This window comes from Cavia porcellus, unplaced genomic scaffold, assembly GCF_034190915.1.
Source record: "Cavia porcellus strain 051 isolate PalLab524CR breed Dunkin Hartley unplaced genomic scaffold, mCavPor4.1 scaffold_6, whole genome shotgun sequence".
In the NCBI taxonomy this organism is placed as follows: Eukaryota; Metazoa; Chordata; class Mammalia; order Rodentia; family Caviidae; genus Cavia; species Cavia porcellus.
In genome coordinates this window covers 47,985,831-48,010,907 of record NW_026947489.1, presented here as the reverse complement: position 1 = coordinate 48,010,907, position 25,077 = coordinate 47,985,831, and the positions used below count along the sequence as shown (strand labels likewise).

General features: G+C 35.4%; 1 protein-coding gene across 14 annotated transcripts in view; it reads left to right on the top strand.

Annotated features, from left to right (window-relative positions):
- The window catches only part of Braf (B-Raf proto-oncogene, serine/threonine kinase), a 199,865-nt gene that overhangs the window by 85,296 nt on the left and 89,492 nt on the right, over positions 1-25,077 (top strand). For 8 of the 14 annotated variants that reach the window (XR_010048076.1, XM_063250605.1, XM_063250595.1 and 5 more), the window contains 3 exons: positions 5,085-5,348; positions 18,389-18,501; positions 19,254-19,356. Coding sequence is in view for 13 of the 14 variants with exons in the window: in XM_063250605.1 (XP_063106675.1) it covers positions 5,085-5,348; positions 18,389-18,501; positions 19,254-19,356 (480 nt within the window). In the remaining variant the exon portion in view is untranslated. The remainder of the gene's footprint in view (positions 1-5,084; positions 5,349-18,388; positions 18,502-19,253; positions 19,357-25,077) is intronic. The other 6 variants (XM_063250596.1, XM_063250598.1, XM_063250601.1 and 3 more) reach the window with 1 other exon arrangement.

Below are 25,077 nucleotides of genomic sequence, written 5' to 3'. Positions count from 1 at the left end.
ATTGGTGCGGTGACCGCTATTGCCTGTTTCTCATGATTGGGTGCCGAAGGGCCTTTCTTGTTGCTGTCTCTTCCCATATTCTCTGTTCCTTATATATGCAAGCTTATATAGGAGGCCCAGCTTCCCTCCCTGTCAGCCACAGCCTGATGGAATTGCTAGGTGTTCCCACCCACCGCAGCACACCAGGAAGTTGCAGACCAGGCAGCCTACGGGGGGCCCGCCCCTCCAGGCCATCCTCAGGCTCTGCGATCTGGGTTGTGCTAGCCTACTGCGTCTCAGCCAGCAGCATCATGTAGGCCAGGCACTTCTCACCAATCCCGCTTGAGAGGGGGATACGTGACTGAAGTCGCTGCAGCGCCCCGCTCCCGCAAGTCTGCCCAGTCCCAGAATGTCCTCCGCTGGAGTCTCTTAAACTGTGGAAGAGTGTCAGTTTCTCTCACTCACCTCACCGCAAGTCAATGAACAGCTCCCCGCCCGTCCTGTTTTTAACTCTGTTCGCCGATTCCCGTTCTCAGAGCTTCCGCGCGTCTCTCTCCCTGCCGAGCCGATGTAGATGCAGCCACGCAGCGGGAAACGCAAATCGCAGCTTCCAATGGCGCAGGCTCCAGCTTCCACACTGAGGCTTTTCTGTTCCTGTTATAGCACCAGGATTGCATTCCAAGTTGGTTTCTCTCAGCCCAGTTTGTTCTTGGGTCACCGGGGCATATCTCCTCCTGCTTATGATTCCTTACTCAGCACCATTCCTGAATTCTAAGCTGAGTCTTTCAGAGAGCCTCCTAGCTGCTGCTATCTGTCCGCCATGTTCTCCTGGAAGTCACACGTTTAGGTTTTTGTAAACATGGTTGTCAGTTCTCTCAGTTGTGTGCTTAGGTACAGAATTGCAGAGTTCTGTGATAATTCTTACATTTTGAGGAACTGCTTAATCTTTGTATTATTTTACATTCCCACCAGCAATGTGTATTCTAATTTATGTCCTCATCAACGCTTGTTATTTTCCATTTTGTTTTGATTACAACTATCCTAGTGGAGAGTGTATTGATATCTCAGTTTGGTTTTTAGTTTTTATGATCAGTGATACAAGGAAGCCATGTAATTAGTCATCTGTGTGTGTTTTTTTTTTTAAACACCTTTCAACTCTTGTGCCTTTTTTGTGTGTGTGGTATGGAGTATCGAATTTATAACCTTGTGCCTACCAGGCAAGCACTTGAGCCACTGAGCTAGATCCCCAGCCCTTGTGCCTGTTTTAAAATCAGTTGATATGCATTTCTGTTGTTGAGATATGAGTTCATATTTTCTTATAGTTTTATAGTTTCAGTTTCTATATTTTGAGAGAGTGTGCTTCATTTTGATTAAATGTGAGTACAATCTTAGGTAATAGTTTAACTTCATTGTGTTGCTTGTGACTATCCTATTAGATCAATGTCATTTGTTGAAAAGACCATTTCCCCCACCTTAACTTGTCTTGACACCATTGCTGAAAGTCAGTTGACCACAAATACATGGATTCTCAATTCTCTTGTCATAGATGAGTATCCTTATTCCAATACTATACTGTCTTGACTATTTTAACTTTTAGTAACTTTTGAGACAAGAAATTTACTTGCTTCAATTTAATTCTTTCAAAATTGTTTTATTTATTCTGAGTCCTTTGTATTGCCCTATGAATTTCAAGATCACTTTGTTGGTTGCTATAGAAACAAGCAAACTGGGATTTTTGATAACAATTTGGGGAATATTGTCATTTAATGTTATTAAATCTTCTTAGAGTCTCTTTTTTTCATTAAAAATATAGACACAGTCTATGATCTTCACTAGTTTATAGGTCAGGAGAATCATGTCAAGAACTCAGTCAAATAATCTAGTAACAATAATAGCAACCACAAAAAGATTTACTAGTGCTTTTTAATTTTAAAAATTTAATTAGTACATATTTACAGTACATGGTTACATTCATCATGCAGTTCAACCACCTTTTAACTGGTGTCATACTTTGGAAGGCTGAGGTAATAAAAAAATTGTAGCTTTTAGGATAAAGTTAAAGTAATTATTTTTAGCGTGAGGTTTGAAGGCTGAAGTTGGGACCCAGAGAAAAACGGAAAAAGTTAGAATTAAGTATTGTAAAGAGAACATGTTATATTGTTTAACATAAGTAAAATATTTTACACACCATTGTAAAGTACCAGATAAGTTCCATGAATTGATAATGAAACTAACTGATCTAGTTTTGTTTTTTGTTTTTTGGGTGTTTTTTAAATTTTCTCTAGCATTGTTCGGTAGCCTGAGGAATGTGTTGTGTCTGTGTCTGTGTCTGTTTCTGTAATGTAGAATAAGTGAACATATTTGTAAAAGAAGGAGAAGTAGTTAGAAGCTGGGAGTGGTGGCACATGCCTCCTAAATCCCAGGGAGGCTACAGGAAGATCAAGTTCAAGGCCAGCCTGCACTGCATAATACAGTAAGACCCTGTCTCCAAAAAAAGGAAAAGAAAAAAAATACTTGCCAGAGAATCCTAAATTTTAGAGCATCATTGAAGTGATAAGCCATAGAGTGTAGGAAGGAAGATGAAGACGGCCCAAATCAGAAAAACTCAGGAGCTAAAGCTGACCTGAGTAGATTGATATGACCCTGAAATGTATATTTAACAAGATGGAGTAAGTGTGTGTCTGCAGGGATATGAAAAGTTGCAGACTGTAAAGATGGTGTTATGTGTCTTGAGGGTACATAGAGAGCATGGAAATAAGTCCCCTTAGAATAAGGTTTGTACCCTAAGGCAGGAGTATTAGAAGAATAGTCAGAGTTCACAGGGCAATGGAGCAAGAATAAGGAGGCGAGATGAATGAACAAGCACCTTGGTGGTCTGCAGCTGTGAGAGTGAGGAGAATGAGCGTGCCGTTTTGTACTTAACAGAAGGAAGAGCATTGATAAATGCAGTGAAATTGTAATAATCCAAAATGGAGGAATCAATATATTAAAAAAATTAAAGCTAAGATTGGATAAGAAAGCATTTAGGAATTTGTTGTTTCCATTGACTTCCTTTCCTGAAACTAATTTTACATAATAAATGTAATTGACCAAATGAACAGAAATAAGAATATTTGATTTATGCAAGCAGGAATCTGTTTTTTCCTAGACTAAATATTTGTAACCTTCAAAGAGTAAAAAATGAGTTAGTCTTTTTTAAGTCAGAGCTCTACACAGTGTTGGGCATTTGTATGCTCTCTATGTATGTATTGAATGACTGAAGACTTGATAAATGAATTGTATTGAGAAAGATATCCTTAATTAGCCATTGGAACCAAAAGCAGAATCATAGCTCAGAAAAAAATTATTTATTCCTAATATGCTAATATGATACAAAAGTTTAAAATTAGAGAACAATTTGTAGATTGTAAGGATGGAAAAAGGCATTTTGATGCAGTTTAGGTCCCTTACCTCAGTAGTTCATTTTATTATTTTCCTTTGTGCTTCCTTAATGTGGGAAGATATGGCATATCAGAGTTCTGTGATCTTTACTGAAATGAGATTTCTCTTTCATTCATCTCTAACTTTGATAATTCTCCTTTGCTTGCAGAATAAAGTCTGCACTTCATAGTATGGAATATCCATTCTCAACCTGTTCTCTTATCTCCATTTCAATCTTGTTCCACTATGTATCAGATGTTCTTCATTTAAATCTTACAAGCACATCTTGATTCCTTACTGTCCATGTATTATATACATTTGGCTGTATCAGCCTATAGTTTTTGCGCCATGTCTTAGATATATGTTCCTATCTCCTTATTTTGTTGTAGAATACTCTTGTGTGAAGAAGGGTTCTCCTCTCATTTTCCTCTACCTGAGTACTAACGTTTCTCATCCCCTTCCCTGTCCTCCTGATACCATAAATGCTGCTTATCTCTCCTGTGTGATAAATACTCACACTGTGCTAATTACAATACAGATCTCTGCTTCTCCATGGCCTAATTGTAAACTTGCTGGCAGACAGGAAATGCCACATTAAACTCTGTGATTTTTTTTTTACTGTAGCCTTACAATAACATGTGTAGTAGTACATCGGTTTAAGATGGTAAGGAGCAGAGTGGACCATGAATGCAGGAATTGGCACTGTCTTAAAGAGCTTTAGACACGTTCCGCATATTCCGTCTTTGTATGTTCAGCATCATTCTGTTCATTTAGTGTTCAGTATCTTAGATGGTCATTTGACCATATACCCTAGTCAAATGAAACTTCTCTGAGGATGTTCTGGTGTATAGTAGCTCTAGAATTTCATGCTTGCAGAGTGAAAGCCACATTTTAAAATGCAGTCCTTATTCTTTAAGCAGATCTATAGTAAGAAGGATAAAGTCAGTTTTTTGTTTTTAAAGAATAAAGCAACTGATAGCTATTTCTGAAAGAAGGTGGCAGTTAAAACATCTTCTAAATCCTTAAGGAGTTTTTAGTGCTAACAGTGAAATCTGACGCTGTGGACCTCAGTCTTGTATTTTGACAAGACCTCTCCTAATTTCCTTTTTAGCCTCTTTTAATGTTCTGATAGAGAGAACTTCATATGCTTATAAAAAAATTTTTAACAGGTTCTTGCACTGTAATCAGGACCATCCTAGAACTTCCTAGGTAGCATCAGACTCAAGATCTTCTTGCTTTAGCCCCCTGAATGCTAGGGTTACAAGAGTGCATTGCCATGCTAGTTTTATTCCTATAACTTTTCTGGAAAGTGATATTTCATAGAAAAAGAGATACTGATTCTTGATATAGTATAATATTTTATCTTGTGCTAGACATGTGGTTTGGTAAATTATTATTGGATCAGAAAATTGGAAAATCCTATGCTTTTAAAATTAATATTTTTGGACCATCTAGACATCATATATGTAAACAAGGTGTCTCAGTGGAATGTAATATTGTCTTGTAATTTTTCCATTTAAAGTATAAGTATTTAATAATGGTATTTTCAGCATTTTATAGTATCTCACTTAAAACCTTCCCAGCTAGATTATAAAAAACTACAATCAAAGACTGAAATTTTATATTCTGTTTTGTTAAGGCCAGGAGAAAGTCAAGTTTCAATGTTAATCTACTTTATTTTACAGGCCTATGAAGAATACACCAGCAAACTAGATGCCCTCCAACAAAGAGAACAGCAGTTACTGGAATCCCTCGGGAATGGAACTGATTTTTCTGTTTCTAGCTCTGCATCACTGGACACCGTTACATCTTCTTCTTCTTCTAGCCTTTCAGTACTACCTTCATCTCTTTCAGTTTTTCAAAATCCTACAGATGTGTCACGGAGCAACCCCAAATCACCACAAAAACCTATTGTTAGAGTCTTCCTGCCCAACAAACAGAGGACAGTGGTGAGTCAGTTTTACTGTCATACTGCTATTGGTCTTTTTCAGAAGGACTAACTATTGAAAACTGTTGTCATTTTATACTCAGAGGCCCTGCAAATGCAAGTATCCATTTTAAGCAACAATGGGAATAACATTATTAATGCCAAAACTTGCTGGCAGACAGGAAATGTATTTCTTAACTAGAACAAATTAATGTTGTTAGATTTGACAGTTCAACCCATCTACGAAACATTAATGGCACTTAATTCTAAGAGCTTATTAAGAATCAAATAGTTGATGGGTGTAGTGGCTTATGCCTGTAGTCCCAGTGCTAGGGAGGCTAGGGAGGCTGAGGCAGAAAGATCGCTACAAGTTCAAGACCAGCCTGAGCTACAAAGTAAGCTCAAGGCCTGCCTGAACTGCATAGTGAGACCCTTTCTCAAAAAGACTGAGTCAAGTAGTTTCAAGACTTGAGCTTGTTTTTTAGGGTTTGTTTGCTTTTGGTAATGTGTTAGTTAATCTTTTTTTCCCCCTTGAGAAATCTCCATTCTCAGTACTAATGTTGAGTTTTCAGTGTGGTCAGTAATGTTCCTCTGTCTTCACAACTTTTGATTGTTGATTATTAATATTGTAACAGTATATGATGAGAAGTCTGAATTATAGATGATCTCTAATCCTCATGTACAACAGATACTGTTAGGAGACCTATTAATATACCTATAAATATCACTACTTTTTTAATATATATGTTTACCATTAATAAAAGAAAATTCTAAATCAGTTGATCAGAGATTTTTTTCCTAAGGCAACAGAAAAGTACAACTATTGTTGTTCAGTGTTCCAAAAATTCCCTTTTGATTTAAAATATTTAAAATAATGTAATAAAATAATTTTAAAAAATAATTGAAGAATTTCTACATTAGAGACCATACTAAAAACTACCAGAGTTGCTACTTACTAGCTTATAGATTTTGAACATACTTAGAAAATACTTCCTAAAGAATTATTTATTATCAAGAATTCATTCATGTATACTTTTCCTGCTCTTCCACAGAAAAGAGGTAGTTGTAATAAAGTAGACTTTAGATTATTCATTGCATAGAATTGCTGCTTAATCAAATTCAGGTTTCCTATTCTTTTCCCTTCTATTATGTAGAAGGGAATTATTATTTTTCCCATGACTAGATGGTAAATTTCTAAGCAGTCTTTCCGTGAAAGCTCCCTAAAACAGGAAATGTAAATACAAATTGTTTATAAATTGAAATCCTATCTTTAAAGCAGTCTATGTTATAACACAATTTATGGCAAACATCATATCCCCAGAAGATCAGGAACGAGTTCGTTATTACCTGTACTCAGCAGAAGAAACACTTGCGTTAACAGGGTCTAGAGTTGGGTTGGTGAAGCAAAGCATATGGGTATTTGGAGACTCAAAATTATTTCAGTAGAATATAATAGGTATCTAGAAATAAATGCTATAATTCAAGAGAGTTTAATGTTGAAGAATAACTGTTCAAGCAGTAGGAAAAGTGAATCATTAAGTTTATTTCACACTTTAAAATTTTATATTAATGAGAAAAAATTTCAAAATAAGATAATAGAGAAACAGTGATTAATACTTTGCATAGTTATCTTTAAATTACTCAGAGTACAAATATAGACATTTAATTGTCCATACAATATTGCACAAACCTTCCTTTTCAATCAATTAAAAGAAATTAGTAGTTTAACTGTCTTATCTTGTATGTGTGTATGTGTGTGGGTATTAATATATATATATTTTTGCTTTTCCCTTCCTTCTTTTCTCCTTTCTTCCATCCCAGTTTTTCTTTCCTTTTGAACAATTTCTTCCCATTTCACTATATCTATTAATAGTACATTTTGGATCTTATTTACTCTTTCAGCTTCTCACACTAGGGAGACATCATTTAGGTTTTTGTACTGGCAAATCTAGTAGAAAAAATTGTACATCCTAGAGAGTCACAAAACTAGTAAATTCTAACAGAGTCAAAAAATTAAACACCAGCTGAGTTTAGTGGCATTTACCTGTAATCCTGCTTTCTGGGAGGCTGAGGCAGGAGGATTGAAAATTCCAGCCCAATGAGACTTGTTTAAAAACTCTTTACCGTGGGCCACAGGGCATTAGAAGCCAGAGTACTCTTCCTCCAGGCTTTTTCCCCATCCCTTGGGTGCTGTGGAACCCAAGAGCCAGCCAGGAGCTCTGTAAGGCAGTGTAGAGATGCCTCAGGGTACCACTAGGCAGGCCCTAATTAAGTTAAGGAAAAAAAAATTTTTTATTTATTTTAGAATCATGTCTTTCTGTACATTAACTTAGGGAACATCAGTTAATATTTAGGATTTAAAATTTGAAGTCAACCATTTTCCAAAAAAAAGAAAGAAAAAACTCCTAACTTTTTAAAAGTACAAGCAAGCTATGTATCTCTTTTTTTTCCTCCCTAAGAGTTTCAGGAACTATAATAATGTGGCTTGGAAAGTGTAATAGCCTATTTTCAAAATGTAAGTTCCTATGGAGAATTCTGTTTATATGGCGGAGATCTATAAGTTTAAGATAGAATGTTAGCCAACTAATTTTAAAGGCTTTTAATTATTTGTTTTAACTCACCCTCCCTTTCCTATGAGGAATTGAGGGAAGACACTTAACTTGTGTAAAGTCCTCTAATGGTATTGATTTTTCAGTTTGAGTATTTCAGACATGATTAAAACTTGGTCTATTCTAATTTCTGTATTATATTATCATCTGAAGTTTCAGTGGTTAATAGTCCTTATAACATGTATGTATCATATGTTTGTTCCTCTAAAGCTTTTTAATCAAAATAAAAATGGAGTTTGCAAAGTGAAAAAAAAAAAAAAAAGAAAATTCCAGCCCAGCCTCAGTGACTTAGTAAAAAATCTTCCAACAAGTCAACAACAGCACAAAACTCAGTAAAAAATTGGCTTGAATAGACATTTCTTTAAAGAAGATGCACAAATGGCCAAAAACATGCAAAGGTGTTCTGCATTGCTAATTAGAAACTTGAAAATCAAATCAATGAGAGCCCTTTTCAAAGCCATTAGAATGACTACTATGAAATAGTAAGTGTTGGCAAGGAGATGGCAAAAGTAGACACCTTGTACATTGTTGGTGAAAATATTAAATGATACAACTACAATGGAAAACATTGTGGAAATTCCTTAAACCAAAAAATAGAATTACAGTACAATATGACCCAACAGTTCTGCTTTAGAGTATATGCCCCAAAGAATTAAACACAAGGTCCTGTTTTTTTTGGGACAGGGTCTCACTGTGCAGTCTGGGCTAGCTTTGTATGAGGATTCTCCTCAGCTTCTTGAGTGCTGGGATTACAGGCATGAGACACACACCTGGCTGAAAGCAAGGTTTTGATTATGTACCCTTGATGTAACTGCATTATTCATAATAGCCAGAATGTGGAAGCAACTCATGTCTGTTGATGACTGGGTGTGGCAGTGCACCTTTTGAATCTCAGCACTCAGGAAGTGGAGCAAAAAAAATTCCAAATTCAAGACTAGATTGGACTATGAGATCCTGTCTCAAAAAAAAAAAAAAAAAAAAACCCAACTGAAAAATACACTACAGCATCTAAACTCTGAGGACATTATACTAAAAGAAATAACCCACTCACAAAAAACAAATACTAGTATATAAATCTACTATTTAAAGTATTTAAGAATACTTAGATATATGGAGACAGAGTCGGCTGTCTCCTAAGACAGGGGCTAGGGAGAGGAGCAATTGAAATTGTTAAAGGTGTAGACTTTTATAAATACTTTTTTGGTACTGGGAATCAAACTCAGGAGCTCATGCTTGCCAGGCAAGTACTGTATCACTGAGCTAAATCCCTAGCCCAACGGTATATAGACTTAGTTCTATGCTGTGTAAAGAGAGATCCAGGGATAGGTTGCACAACAACACAGAGGTACTGAACACTACTCAGCTGTACACTTAAGTGTATATTATGTGTATATTTTACTGTAATTTAAAAAGCAGTGTGGTAGTTATGCAAAAAGTAAAACTTACAGCATGATTCAACTGTTTCAATTCTAAGTGTCTGCCAAAGAGAATATACAGTACCCAGCAAAGATTTGTACATAAGTGTTTTTACTTGCTATATTTATAATGTCCCCAAGTTCAATAGGCCAAACAAACTGGTATATCTGTGAAATGGAATATCACTCAACAGAAAGGAATGATCTGCTAATAAATGATCTGCTAATAGACACCACATAGATTAATCTCATGAACATTACATTGAATGAAAGAAGCCAAGCAAAAACGGATACATATATTATAGTTCCATTTATATAAAATTCTTATAAAGAATGCAAATTTTGCTAAAGTGAAAAAAAAAATAGATCAGTAACCTTGCAAGGGCTAGGGCAGGAGGGAGAGAAGGAACCTTAGAAGGTGATAGCTGTGTTTCATTATCTTAAATATGCTAATGGTTGCATGGATGTATTCATAACTCAAAGTGTATAAAATTATGTACTGCATCATTGTAGTATGCTTTATGCTAATTATACCTCAAAAAGTCTTTTAAAAAATTAAGAGCTTCTAAGAAAATGTTTAGTGCTGTGTAAATATTGTATAAAATAGATGTAAAAGGGAAAAGAATCAATAAGGTGAGGAGGTCATGGCTGAAGCAAATTTCACAGAAAAGCATTAGAATTCTAAGCACTGTGTTCAATGGCAGAGCTGTGAATCTTGATAGAATAAACAGTAGGCTTTGCACTCACTAATAAAAGAATACCCATTCTTTTTAAGGTCACTTACATTTTTTACTACATTTTCAGCTGCAAAGGGACTTTCTACAAATACAGGTTATATTCTTTGAGCATGATGCAGTAAAGGGAGAAATTAATAACAGTAACAATGTTTTTAGAAATAGGGAGACATAGCCAAGTCAAAGAAAAATCCATTTAAAATTAGAAAAACTTGTAGGGTGTATAGAAGTAGCATTTAAAGGAAATCGATAGTAGTAATAAAAAAAAGTTACATGTTAGGAAATAAAAACTTAACAAAGTGACCTAAGGTGAGAAAAAATACAACAGCATCTGCCAAAGGATAGCAGATACAAATGAGAAAACAATTACAGTTGAAATAATCAGCAAAATAAAGGATGAGGGAGCCAGGGATGTAGCTCAGTGATATAAGCGCCTGCCTGATAAGCACGAGGTCAGGAGTTCGAGCCCCAGAACCAAAATAAATAAAGGTTGAGTATTTTTATAAGTTAAATACCTAGAAATAATTATTGGGTCATAGAATATACTCACTTTATTTGTAATACCTTATAATCAGAAAAGTATGTCATTATCAACAGTGTATAAGGTTTCCTTTTCTCACAGGAGCCTGGCCAACATTGAATATTAACAGATTTTAAAAGATATTCCCAATCTAATAAAATTTAAAGTGTATTAGGCCTGAGCTACCCACTCATTTTTCTGTACATAGTATAACAATAAATGATAAATTTTAAAAATACTTTACTCACCTCATTACCCTGAAAGATGGCTTGTTTTTCACCTGGCTTTTGGGTTTTGTTGTTGTTGTTGTTTCATTTTGTTTTGTTTTGTTGAGATATGGTCTCATTACATAGAGACTGGCCTTGACCTCACTATGTAGCCCATGCTGGTCTCAAACTCACAACAGCTCAAACTCTGAGCCTCCTGGCTCAGAAACAAGAAGAAAACATACAGATACTTGAACAGTGCTCTACTAGTAGAAATTGAACCAAAATGAAAAACTATTCAGGATTATTTCATCTTGATGTGGGAAAAATGTAAGTTTTATAAAGATCTGTGCTACAATACAAAATGTTAAAGAGATGAGAAAAATCAAATGTTCTGAGGACCAGAAAGGGAAATACTGGAGATAGGTAAGCCTGAAATTAGAAAGTAAAAATAATTGAAAGTATTGTAATATCAAGAAATGTGAAGCCCAAAATGGTGGCATGTACCTGTGATCCCAAAACTAGGAGACAGAAACAGGAGGATCACAAGTTCAAGCCCAGCCTGGGCCATGAGTGACTTAGTGAGATCCTTTCTCAAAATAAAAACGAGCTGGGATGTAGCTCAGTGCAGAGGCCCTGAACAGCCGTTAGTGCAAGAAAGAGACAGGACAGAGAGAGAGGGAGAATGAGAGAGGGAGAAATATAAAAGCTAAAAGAGCTGGGCCTGGTGGCTTTTGTCTGTAATCCCAGCACTCAGGAGGCTGAGGCAGGAGGATCGTTTTGAGTTCGAGACCAGCCTGGGCTACAAAGTGAGCTCAAGGCCAGCCTGAACTGCATAGAGAGACCCTGCCTCAAAAAGACAAAAAGAAAATCATAAAAAAAAATAAAAGCTAAACGAACTCTATATAAAAGTCAAATAGTACTAGAGATTGGGAAGGGTCTCAAGAGGGTGGGGAAAGGGAGATTGTGTTTGATCAGTACCTACTATATGTTATGTATGGAAATATCACACTGAAATTTATTAATGTGTAAAAATTTTTTAAATTACATTTGTTTAAAAAAATTACATTCATTTATATTTATTTTTTAGAAAAGTCAAAAGTAGCCAGCCCCTAACAGTAGTCTTCTATGTTACTAACAGAAAGCCAGCTCACACGTTGCATATACTTGCACTTACTTTAGGTGACTTTGCCTTAGCACTTACTGTCTTACCACCACTGCCACCACCTGTCTGCCCTGTACTGGGGACCGAGCCCATTGCCTTTACACTAAACTCTATTCCTAGCTCTTATTTTTATTTTTGTTTTTAGAGACAGGATCTCACTTGTGTCAGCCCCCCAGAGTGCTGGGATTACAGCCAAGCACCAAGATGCTCAGGCTAGTTTAGCATTTTAAAAAAATCATTTGTAATTTTTAAAAAATTTCTTACTTAGAAAGTAAGAAACTTAGAAAGTTTTAAATATTTATATAGAAAGTAATTTAAGACAACATATTGTTATTTATATACTTAGAATGAACAAATACTATTTCTTAAACTATATTTGCTTCATTGTATACATGCACACAAATAAGGTTCCCCATACAATAGTCATATTCCCTTGTTGACACCTATTGTCCCACTCTGTCCCCCCAAAAGGAACTCGCATAACAAAAGTGAGGCATCATATTTTTATTACTATAAATACACATATGTACATCCATTAGCCAGTATTTTTGTTTTTTTATTTATAAGATGATATGATAGTATGTGTTTATAATGTTTACTATCTTGTCCTTCTTATTCAGAATTATAATTTAAGACATACATATTCATTTATTGATACATATAGACCTACTTCATTCAGTTGAACTATTATCAAATAATCTGGCTTCTGAATGCACCATAGCTTATCTGTCCATTCCTCCACTGGTAAGCATCTAGGTTATGTTCACTATTTCATTATTACGAAGAGTGCTGAGATACAAATGTCTTTGTACAAAATTCCTTCTGTGCAGGTGACAGGTTATTTCTGTGTTTCAGACCTGAAAGAGGAGTTCCTGAACCATAAGTGTGTGCATATTTGGTTCAAAGGCTCTTAAGAAACTGGAGTCTGAAAATGTTTCTAAACCTACTAAATTTATTTTAGCATGTGTGGGATGGTTTTAGCTCTGTGAGAGTAGTTTATCTTTTTGGTTTGCTCAGTGACTGTAGTATTGCCTAACACTTAGTAATGTTCTATAATTATCCTTGGAAGAATGACTCTGGATTTTCCATACCTCAGCGTTTGTAAGCAAATAACTGATTACAAGAACAATCAGATTCTTATTAATCCTGATTGTTTCTAAGGTAAGTGAACAGAAAGGCAAAGGAAACGGGACAAGATTGAATCCTTTAAAATCATGTCTAGTTGTGTTATACTTAAGAAATGTTAGTGGAATGAAAGGATAAGGAAAAGATGTTCTTTTCTTTAGCCATGTTGTGGGAAAACTTATACTTGAAACTTTAACTCTTACTTGTATGAATAGATTTAATGAAATTGGATAACATTAAAAAAGCATCATTAGATTAGACTAAATGTTACAACTCCTGAAAATATCTCACTTTATATTTAGCCATAGCAAAACAAAATCTTGAGATCTACGCACAAGTCATGTTAAAAGGGTAATTAATTTCTTTTTAAATAGAAAGAAGAATACTTTTCTTAGGGGGAGAAGGTCAGACAGTTCAGGCTGGCCTCGAACTCCTAATAGTCCTCTTACCTCAATCTCCCAAGTGCTTGGGATATACAGGCGTGTGCCACCATGCCTGGCAATACTTTTGCATAATAGTTTATGGTTTTTAAAAGTAATCTCTCATTTTGATGCTTATACTTTGTGAGAATTCTGTAGGAAAGTGTATTAGCTCATGTTCACATTTAAACTACTGATAATGTGGAGTCCAGAACATTCTTTTCTTCCTCCTTCCTCCTTCTTCCTTCCTTCTTCCTTCTTCCTTCATACTCCTTTGTATTGCTAGGGATGGAACCCAGGATCTTGTACAAGCATAGCAAGTGCTGTATCACTAAGCTAGCTATATACCCAGCCTTAGTACATTCTTGATTCCTCATAAATTCCATTTAACTTTTCGAGCAATGAAAGGGATTATCTGTTGCCTAGTAAATTTTTTTACTCAAATGTTATGAGAGCCTCAAAATGTTAATGAGAGCCAGGCATGATGCACCCCTGTAAGTCCAGCACTTGGAAGACAGGCAGGAGAAATGCCACAAGTTGGAGGCCAGCCTGGGCTACATAGTGAGCTCAAAGCCAGCCTGATCTACATGGAGAGACCTGTCTCAAACCTCCCTGTCCAGCGCTAATGAGGTAATTAATGAATTATAATTTTTATTTTTATGTGAATGTGACAGCAGTTTAGCAGTAAAAGACATCATCCTTGTGGTTACTGGTTCTTTGCCAGTGTTATCCAGCATGACCAAGAAATAAACTGAATTCTAAACGTGCTCTTACCTTAAGACTTTTGTAGTGTAGGGTACCTCCTTTTTGTACTTGAAGAAGGCCATGTTATAAATATATCAATGTAGTTTTCTTTTTTAATTTCAGAGTAAAGTTTTTTATTTTATTTATTTTTTATTAAATTAAGTTTATTGGTACAATTTAGGTATATACAGAGATCTTATTCATCAAAAGGAATTTGTATCTGTACATGATATATCTTGATTTATCTTTTTTCCCTCTCATTGTCCTCCCCTCCCTTCAATCCATCTTCCCCTCATTTACAAAGTTTTGATTCCATTTTATCCTTTTCTCATTTTTTAAAATTTTATTTTAAAGAGAATAAAACCAAACAAAGTAAAACAATAAAGCCAACCAAAACAAAACTGTGAAAGTGATACAAGATTCAAAACCAGATAATAGGTAATCAACAATAGCTACATAATACCTCTTGTTATCTTCAAAATTACTTCCCATACCATAAGACATAATACAGTCAAACAAAGCAGAACAGAATAAAACCAATCAAAACAGAACACTGAAGAAAGCAAAACAATAAAATGGAACAAAACAAAACAGAACAATATTGGATTTCAAAAATAACATAGAAGGGAATTCTCCGTGATTCTCTAAATAGATGTTCAGACTACTAGCTTAGTCCAAAGTCAATCAGATAATACAAGAATTAAGTTGTTTTTACCTCAGTTGCTGTCACTTAGCCTATGATTCTCCAAATCAGCTGGTTTCTTGTGGGCAGGCAGGGGAGGGGGACCCTTTTCTTGTCTTCTAGGCCACATACCAGCTGGCTCATGGGAAGGGCAGATTGGCTTCTTGTTTCACTTCCCTGGCCCCACATGGCTGCCTTTTTGTTTGGTTGTTTGTTTGATTTGAGATAGGGTTTCACCATGTAGTCCAGGCTGGTTTTGAACTTGTGATTCTCCTGCCTCTGCCTCCCAAGTACTAGGATTACAAGCATGCACCATCACACCCAGCCTTCAGGTTTTTTTCTTGGAAACAATTTTGTGATTGGTAAACAGAATATTGAAAGAAATTTTTCGATCCCCAGTACCGCAAAAAAAGAAAAAAAAAAATTTGACATCAAGATAAATTGCAAAATATGGAAGCTATATATTTAAGTATTTACATTACTGGAGTACATAAAAGAAATTGCCAAACAGACGGAGGAGTGGATAGCAGCCCAAGGCCATTGATGGCCTTTTGTGCCACAGTATGGAATTTGAATTTTCCCTTATATGTAATATTTTAAGCATGCTAGGAAATGTGAAAGTATATCTTAGAGTGGGTTCAATGCTGAGTTCAGGGGATTCACTTTGTAAGAATCCTCTGAAGTTTTATGTTTCAGAGATATGTAAGGCTTTCATCCAATTCTCAGAAGTTACAAAAAGTTAATAGTTTCATTAGAAAGATTTCTGTGGTGATATGGAGTGAGATAGATTGGGACTTAAAACTAAGGATAGAGTTTTGCATTAGCGTGGGCAGATGAGTGGCAATGGTAAGAGTGAGCTTTTCGGGGCTGGGAATTTAGCTCAGCAGCATAAGCGCCTGCCTTGCAAGCAGGCAGTCGTGAGTTCGATCCCCAGTACTGATAAAAAGGAAAAAGACCAAAAAAAAAAAAAAAAAAGTGAGCTTTTCAATTCATTCTTTCTTAAAAGGACAGCCAGTTTTCATTATTCATAGTAGTTATGTTAAATAACTGTGCTACAGACACCGAGTTAATGAATGCTGATCCATTGTTCTGAGGAGATACAGGTAATTTACATAAATAAGTTGAAGATCACCTTTTAACTGTTGGCCCCTTGCTTGCTTATTTCTTTGCAGCAGACTAGAATCTGTTAATATAAAAATGTACCTGCTCCAAACTAATTTTTTTTATGATTGTTTTAAGTATCATCCCTCCAAGAAGAGTTTTAATCATTGAGATCCCATCTACTTTGCAAATCCCACAAAACTGCTTCATTCCCAATGTCTGCTAGCTACAGATGAACTCAATAGTGCCCAACCTGCTGTTGTTTGAAGTTCTTTCACCTGGAGACTCCCTGCCAGGCTATTGATGAACCTTACCTAGATGCAGAAATACCTACTTGTTGACCCTCATCCCTGGCATTCCTTTGGCCCTCTTTCCAGCCGCCTAATGGAAAGATCTTCCCCTGCATGCAAACTAATCATCCAGATAAAGTTCATGTATGACTGCCACCTTGTGGTCATCCCATTCCCCTTGATTGGCCCTCAAATCCTGTGAACTCAATGCAGTCAAGTTCTTAGGAGCCTTTGGTCACATTTTCATCAGTTGATGGGTTCAGAACCTTGTTTTATGTGTTTCTGAAAGAGACCTTATTTTCTGTATATTGCTAATACACTTAACATTTAATTTATGGCTTGTGACTAAAGGAACTTTCCCTAATGTTTATTACTTTTCTGCCAGGCATGTTTCAATACTTTTGCATTTAGGAGTGCTAAAAGCACTATAGCACTGTGCTAGGAAGATATTTTAAATAAAAAGCTCAAAACTACAAAGAGCATGGCAGTGGTCTATGCATCAGACACTTGATTATGGTATGGAAATTGAAGCAGGAAGGTAGTGTTGCCTTGTTCAACATCTGCTGGGAAGGGATTTTACTGCCCTGCTCATGTCTGCAAAGCCAATACAAGTATTAATTTTGAAATTGTAAACAAATGCTAGCAAGCAGACAAATTCACAAATATGGACTTCATGAGTAATGATCAGCTATACCATTCCAATCGCTTCTTGAATGCATCTGGATGCTGATTCCTCTTCCTCATGACGTAGCATCATACTGTCCTTGCTGGATAGTTTTAATGGCTGTATGAGCTAAAATCTGACCCTTGTATTTTCCAGTCACCAATTCTAACTAGGGTTTCTATTTGTCTTCAATATACTGCTTAAATTCAGGATTCTTACATTTCTCTCTGTAGCATAAAAATTCCCAATTTCTTCGGGAATTTTTGAGTTGTTAAATAATTTTAAAGTGATTGAGATGAATGATATACTTAATTCCATTATAATTAACAAATCTCCTCCTATCTTACAACTCTCCACCAGTAAAAATTGTACTCCATATACTCCTATCACTGCCTGTCTTTTAATTCATGACAGATTCACCTGGGGAGATGAGGTAAAGAAAATGCCAAGCATAGAGATAACTGTCTCTTTTCTTTCCCTTGTCCTTCACCACTCCAGGTGTCCTCTGTACTTCTCCCTATGTTAGCTCTATTCTGTAGTCAGATTTTCTCAGGGTAGTGAGACAGGTGGCCATCTATCGCTCCAGATTTTAATTGTCCTAGCAGAAGTGAGAATTTGTCTCAGCCAGTGCTCTTAAACTTGTGTACTGTTTCCAGATAGAGAAAGAGATTGTATGTGTGTATGTCTGTGTCTGTCTGTCTGTTTCCCAGGCCAATTGCTGTTCTTAGAGATTTGGGAAACTGATTAGCCAGTTGATGTCATCTGTAGCCAGAAAATGAGTGACATTTGTTTGATAGCCTCTAGTTCTATGTGGATTTCTAAAGGGCAGGAACTCAGAAGAATTAGGTCTGTTGCACAAGTAAATAACAGATATCACTTATGCATATTAAAACAAGTATTTTCTTCCTATCATGTTTAAGGTCAGTAGGATAGATGACACTTAAAGGACCATCAGTGTGATTAAGATTACAGAGCTTTCAGCTTTGAGTAGTGTTGGTTCAAAATTGGTTTTGCTTTAAATTGTTTCTTCATGGTGGTTACATTATATTTGTGGATGTATTATAGGGAATACTATCTTCTGTTTATAAAATACTTCATAATTTTAATAAAAGGCCAAAAAATAAATTTTGGTTTAAACAGGTGAATAGTAATAGTTATTGGTTTATAGTTCCCCTTTAAGTAATGATGTTGTGCTGATGTAGTGATCTATATGACATTTTAGAGGTGTTGTAAAGATAAATAATATATTGAGTTGGTTTTTTTTTTTTTTTGGTTTTTTTTTTTTTTTTTGTCTTTTTCCTCCAGCCCCAATATATAGAGTTTTTTAATGATGTGAAAGAAAAGCTATTCCCTTAATCTTTCTCTTATGTGTGTTTATGATACTGTAGGTACCTGCAAGGTGTGGAGTTACAGTCCGAGACAGTCTGAAGAAAGCACTCATGATGAGAGGTCTTATCCCAGAGTGCTGTGCTGTGTACAGAATTCAGGATGGGTATGGTTTGTATGTGTTGTGAAATTTTGTTTAAAAAGAAAAAAATAATCTGACACAAAGCTTTAGGGTTTTCTATTGGAACTGTAGCCATACCTTTAGAGTTGAAAAATCAACTTTAGAAAAAAAGAATTAAACTAATGCTAAGTTAGCATGGTGAGATTTTACAGGCCACTGCTAAGTTTTTGTGTAACTGCGTTATGTGATTCAGATCAGATGACTTTGTTGAAATTTGAGATTGTCACCATTTTTAAACCATTTAGAATGTGGTTTATTTGGGTAGTATACTCTTACCCACTCCCCCATTTTTAATACAAACTCAGAATTTTGCAAAAATTTTATCAAAATTAATATTTCTTTCAGAAAATGTCTTAACAGGTGTTACAGGACTTCTCAATTTTGAAACCAAGTTTTATATCAGGTCTTAGGCCACTTTCTGGTCTTTTTCTCTGAATTAATAGAGAAATTCATGCCTGTAATTTTTTTTAAATGGGGACCCCAATCCAGTTTTTTTTTGCTGTTGTAGGCCTTTTCTAGAGCTGATTTGAAGAAAAGAGTAATCTCTTTACCCTGCTGTTTGTCTAAGACTGATAAAGTTATTTGGGGTAAACTTAAAAATTAATTTATTGATTTAAATTTCTAACGATGGAAGATCAGGGAGCGAAACCTCCTAGTATTACAACCAATTTTCATATCTTTAGCATGAAGTATATGAGTATTTTTAGATGTGATAACCAACAAAGGCTTATATCTGCATTTTTCAGAGAAAAGAAACCAATTGGCTGGGACACTGACATTTCCTGGCTTACTGGGGAAGAATTACATGTAGAAGTATTGGAGAATGTTCCACTTACAACACACAATTTTGTATGTATCTTTATATTTTTGTAATGTCAAAAATGTTCATGTTTTCATGAATGTATTTTTATTTACAGATCTTGAAATACAGATGAATAATTTTGCAGTTGACATTCTACCTGAGTTGAAAATTAATTTTGTTCTTTATAATCTTTTACTTAAAGAGTTTTAATCCTTATATTTTCTTTCTAACTTAAAAAGATCAATACATATCTGTTATTAAAAGAAGACAAATTGGAATGGTATAAAAGTATATCAAGTAAAAAAAAATTTCCTTGCTTAGCGGTCACCATTTGTATAGGTTAATAGATTAGTCTTTCAGACTTTTTTTTTTTTAATTTTATAGACTTTTTTTTTTTTTGGTATACGCAAACTTATACTTGTACCTATAAATTCAGTTTTCTTCTTTTTGTCTTTTCTTTCTTCCTTCCATTATTTTTCCATTCCTTTCCCTTAAGGGAAAAAGTGAGTCATATTGTGTGATATTCCACACTTTCTGATATCACGGGCTTCATCCTGTCAGTACATCTGACTAATTAAGTTAGCCTGTTATAAAAGAATAGGAAAGCTGGGGATTTAGCTCAGCATCATAAGTGCCTGCCTTGCAAGCACACAGTCGTGAGTTTGATCCCTGGTACAAAAAAAAAGAATAGGAAAAAAAATGGGCACACACCTGTAATCTCAGCACCTAGGAGGCTGAGATAGGGGGATTGCCTTGAGTTTGAGGTAGCCTGAACCACACATAGTAAGAATTCTGTCTTGAAAAACCAAAGAGAGAAAGGGAGAGGGAGGGAGGGAGGAAAGGAGAGAGAGAAAGTTGGGGATGTAGCTCAACAGCACAGCACCTGCTTGGCAGGTGAGGTTGCGAGTTAAATTCCTGGTACAAAACAAAAGGGGGAGAGATGTGATATATTAATTATTTTAAATATTTTTTTTATAAATCTGTTGCTATAGAACTAAGCAGAATCTTTCTGCATACATACCGACACACTTGTGTGTGTTTCTGAAGCATAGGGTGATGGAAGAACGAACAGAGAGTAGCTGGGTTTTCATTTGGTAGAACCTCGCATAAGCTAAGTGCCACCAACATGGAGTTTCCCTGTATTTTACTCCACATGTTTAGATATACTCAAGTTCTAGGCTAAACATAACTTCTAGGCATACCTTTACTGACAAATGTATCCTGTAAAGTATATGTTATTTCAAATTTATACTCAAATGCAATGCGTACCCACATATTTTCTCCCCCTCAGAAGTTTTGCTCTTTTCTCTGCTTCTGTATGTTTTCCCCTATTCCTGTTCTCTCTTTTCTCTGTTATGTCGGTGCCCAACAAGCTACACATAGTTTTAAAACACAGGTCAGTGGCAGGGAAGGCAGGCAGTTGAGTAAATTAAGAAAGAGAAATTGAGGGCTTCCTGCAGCTGAAGCAGTTATTAAGAGAGTACAAATAGGGTAGGAGAAGACAAGATGAATGAGAAATAGAAACCTGTGAAAACATGCTATGGCTTTTTTGTTTGTTTTTTGAGACAAGGTCTTGCTATGTAGCTCTGACTGGCCTTGAACTTACTTCTATAGCCCAGGCAGGCCTCAAACTCACAGCAGTCCCTCCTTTCTCAGCCTCCCTAGTGCTGGGATTACAGGTGCATGCCTCCATACCTAGCTCCATTTTATGTCTTTCTTTGCTGTTTCCTGAGATTCTGCTAGCAGTGTAAAAAATATGTGGTTTGGTGGCAGCCACATAAAAATATTAAAGAAGGTATTTTTTCATTTCTTATACAATCAGAGACAAGTGGAAAAGGAAAAGAAGACGAGCATTTGCCTTTTTCGTGTACCCTGAAAGTGATACATAGAAAAAAGGGAGAAGAAAAATACCACTTAAAAGCTACATAAATATACTGAAAAAAGGCAGAATGCACTGTCAGGATGTAATTTTCTTGATGAAACATTTTTAGTAACTGCTTTTTTCTGTTAAATATGTGTGATGAAAGTAGAGTTTTGGTGTTTAAATCAATTTCTTGTTTCATGAAAAACATGTCCATGTAATAGAACAGGTTAGAAAATTCTAATGTCCATTAATATAATTGGGGTAAATGTTATAAATACAAGTATATTGGGATATATGGTTTTTGGTGGGGTTTTTTTGTACTGGAGATTGAACTCATGACCTCACACTTGCCAGGCAGGCACTTGTGCCACGGATCTATATCCAGGGCCCTAAAATATATTTATTTATGACTACTGTTTGTGATTGAATCTTTGAAAAATTGAGATGATTGAGATTATACAACAAAGAATGAAACAGAAATCAGTTGATTTGAAGTTGAAGACAGTTGTCTCCTCAACACTAAAAAAATAACCACCATTAAGAGTTTGGTATTTCTTTATTCGCTGTCTTACATTGTTCTGCGTATTAAATTTCTTTCTTTCTCCAGAACAAGTACATTTTAAATACTTTCTGGGTTTGGTTAGATAGAGTCTCTCTGCATAGTTCAGTTTATATGATCATTTGTCTTTGACATGGAAATTTTACGGGTTGTCTTTTAAGTTTCACATAGATGTTAACGAATAAGGTTTGATATTCTGAATATTCTTTTTTGTTGTTGTTGTTGTTGTTGTACCGGGGATCAAACTTACAACCTTGCACTTGTCAGGCAGGCACTTAGGCTGCTGAGCTAAATCCCTAGCCCAGCCTGGATATTCTGATCCTCTAACAAAATTGATATTTTGTTAAAAGTAGCTTTTATTGTCTTCAGATGATTTTTCTTTCCCTTATCCTAGTATTCCTGTTCTGATTTTCATACAATTACTTATTAGTCTTACTTTCTATAAATATTTTTATAGTTTATCCAAATAGTTCAGAAATGCTTTTAAAAAATAGTACAGAGGAATTTATAATGAATAATTATCTATTGTACCATCCCTGCTGGTTCTAATGCTGATTATAAATTTTACCAGTATTGTTTCTAATACTGTGGGGTTTTTTTTGTTGTTGTTGTTTTGTTTTTGTTTTGTATTTTTGTATTTTTACCGGTACCAGGGATCGAACTCATGACTGCCTGCTTGCAAGGCAGGCACTTACGCCGCTGAGCTAAATCCCCAGCCCCTTCTAATACTGTGTTTTATAACCAACTTGAAGAAATAATAAACTCTTCTCTTTACCATTTTACAATTAAATTTTGATAATATGAAATAAATATTTTTCAAGTCTGGTAATGAGTTCTGTCTAGTACGTTAAAAGTTTTTACAGTTACAGTTAGAAAGCAACGCAGTATAGCCATCATTGCTCTTCATAACTATAGTTCTGGTTCAGCTATGCATTTAATATGGAGATTCTCTTTTAATTAATAACGATCCTCCACTTAGCAAAGTTACATTTGGATAATTTTTGGAAGGAGTGTCGTTTCAATTGTGAACCATTATATTTTTGGACCACAGATGAGGGTTTTTGATTCTGTCACCTTTCTTTCTTTCTTTCTTTCTTTCTTTCTTTCTTTCTGAGACAGGGACTCTGTATAATTCAGGTTGGTTTACTCATAGTGATCCTCCTGCCTCAGCCTCCCAATGTATTTTCCCTAAAATTTCTTGCTTTGTCAACTTTAGTCATCCAATATTGATTATGGATTCCTTGAAGAATCTTTCTTATTTGTAGCATTAAAACCCTTCCCTACCAATTTTTTTTATTTCTATATTTATGTTACTGGGGGTTGAGTGCAGAGCCTTCACACTAAGCTACATCTTCATCCTCTTAGAAATTTTTTATTTTGAGACAGTGGCTTGCTAAGTCACTAAGTTTCTCAGGTTGGTGTCAGACTTGCAATCCTCCTGCCTCAAGCCTCCCAGAAGAGTGCTGGGATTATAGGCATGTGCTATCACACTTGGCTTGACTGAAAGCCATCTGTTGGAGACCTTCATAACTCTTTTTTTTTGTCTTCATAAGAGTGTCTGGCTTTGCAGTTCAGGCTGACCTTGAACCAACTTTATGCCCCAGGCTGACCCTGAACTCACACTGATCCTCCTGTCTCAGCCTTCTGTGTGCTGGGATTACAGGCATACACCACTATGCCCAGCTCATGAATAATACAAGTGTATCTTTATTTCTTGTTCCACCAGTGCCAATTATTCCTTATTATACAATAAATTAAATCATTCCCTATTTTTCATCTTCCTTCCCCCGTGTATTCCTTTCTTTTCTGCTTTTATGTTTTCTAGCTTGAAGTCAGTTGCTAGTCTTTGTCTTTCGTAATTTATTTTTTTTTATTTTATTTAAGGAGAAAAGGAAAAAAAAGCAGAGAAAGGGTACAAGTTATACAGATTTGCAGAAAAAAAATGAACAGTAGGAAATCACTAGTTAATGGATTACATATTGTCATCTTAGAAATAATTGTTCAAGTCACAAAATTAAAGCTTGTAAAGTGGACATTCCATCAATGATACTGCAAACAGTTCTGTTCAATGATCCAATAAAACTCTGTGATATCATTTTCTATCTTATACACTTAAATATACATGCAGTTATATAGTTTAGAGCACTTTCTTTTCCTCTCTTTTGTACAATGACTATTACACATTTTGGGTTTTATTGCTCCCACGGTTCTTATTACTTTTTTGGAAGAGAGTAAAACCAAATGTGACATAACAGAACAGAATCGGTCAAGTCAAAAGGGTGGACATAATAGATAATGTGAAAACATAATACAAGGTGATCAACAATGGTTACCATAATGCCTCCCGCTATCTCTAATAGAATTGCCTATATCGTTAGTTATAATACAATTGAACAAAACAGTAAAGAATAAAACCGACAAAACCAAAACATTGGAGACATTGTAGGTCTTCAAAAGTAGATAATAGTCAATGAGAATGGGCGTTATAATGAATCTCATTATCTTCACAGCTGATACCTAAATTTTCGAACCTGGTACTATCCAGCAAAACAGAATAGGGGAACATCAGTTAAAAACCAGATGGTGAGAGTAATACAGGGCTTTAAATCGAGGTAATGGAAAGTCAAAGTGGGTTACTATAATATATCCTGCTATTTTTTTTCCTTTAATTAAAAGGATAAAAATAAAAAAGTAAATAATGGAGTGGAGATTGAGATAAAAGAGGGCATAACAACGAAACAGCACAGATCAAAACATAACCATTTAAGCAGAATAGTGTTTCACCACCAGATAATCCTGACCTAAAAGTAGTTACCATATTGTCTCTTTCCTTGAAATCCTTGAGTACAACTTCGTATACTGTAGCATTAAGTATATCAAAACAATGTAAAACCATTTAAGAGAATGACAGCATTACAGAGTATTTAGAATCGACTAACAGAAAATGAACAATGGTTTCTGTATAATCTCCTTGTCTTTAAAAGGTTTTTGCTTATACTGTCGTACATAATAAAATCCAGTAAGATACAACCTATTTGGACCATTGGAGACAGAAGGACAAAAGCTAGATGAGACTTCAAAACAAGATGATACTAAATCAGTATTACCTATTAAGATGTCATTTTCTCCAAAATAGCTGTCCCTATCATTCAATCTTCTCTGCCTCATTTCTGTTGAGCTCTTACTCTGTCAGTAGCTGTCAGTTTGTCTTCTTCACTTTGTTCTCTGCTCCATTCGTTGTGGCCTCCACTATTTCTGGATTCTTTGTATTTTTCTTTTTTTTAGAATATCCTGCAATAATCTCTGTAGAGTTGAATTGGTGGTTGCAAATTCCCCCAGTTCCTC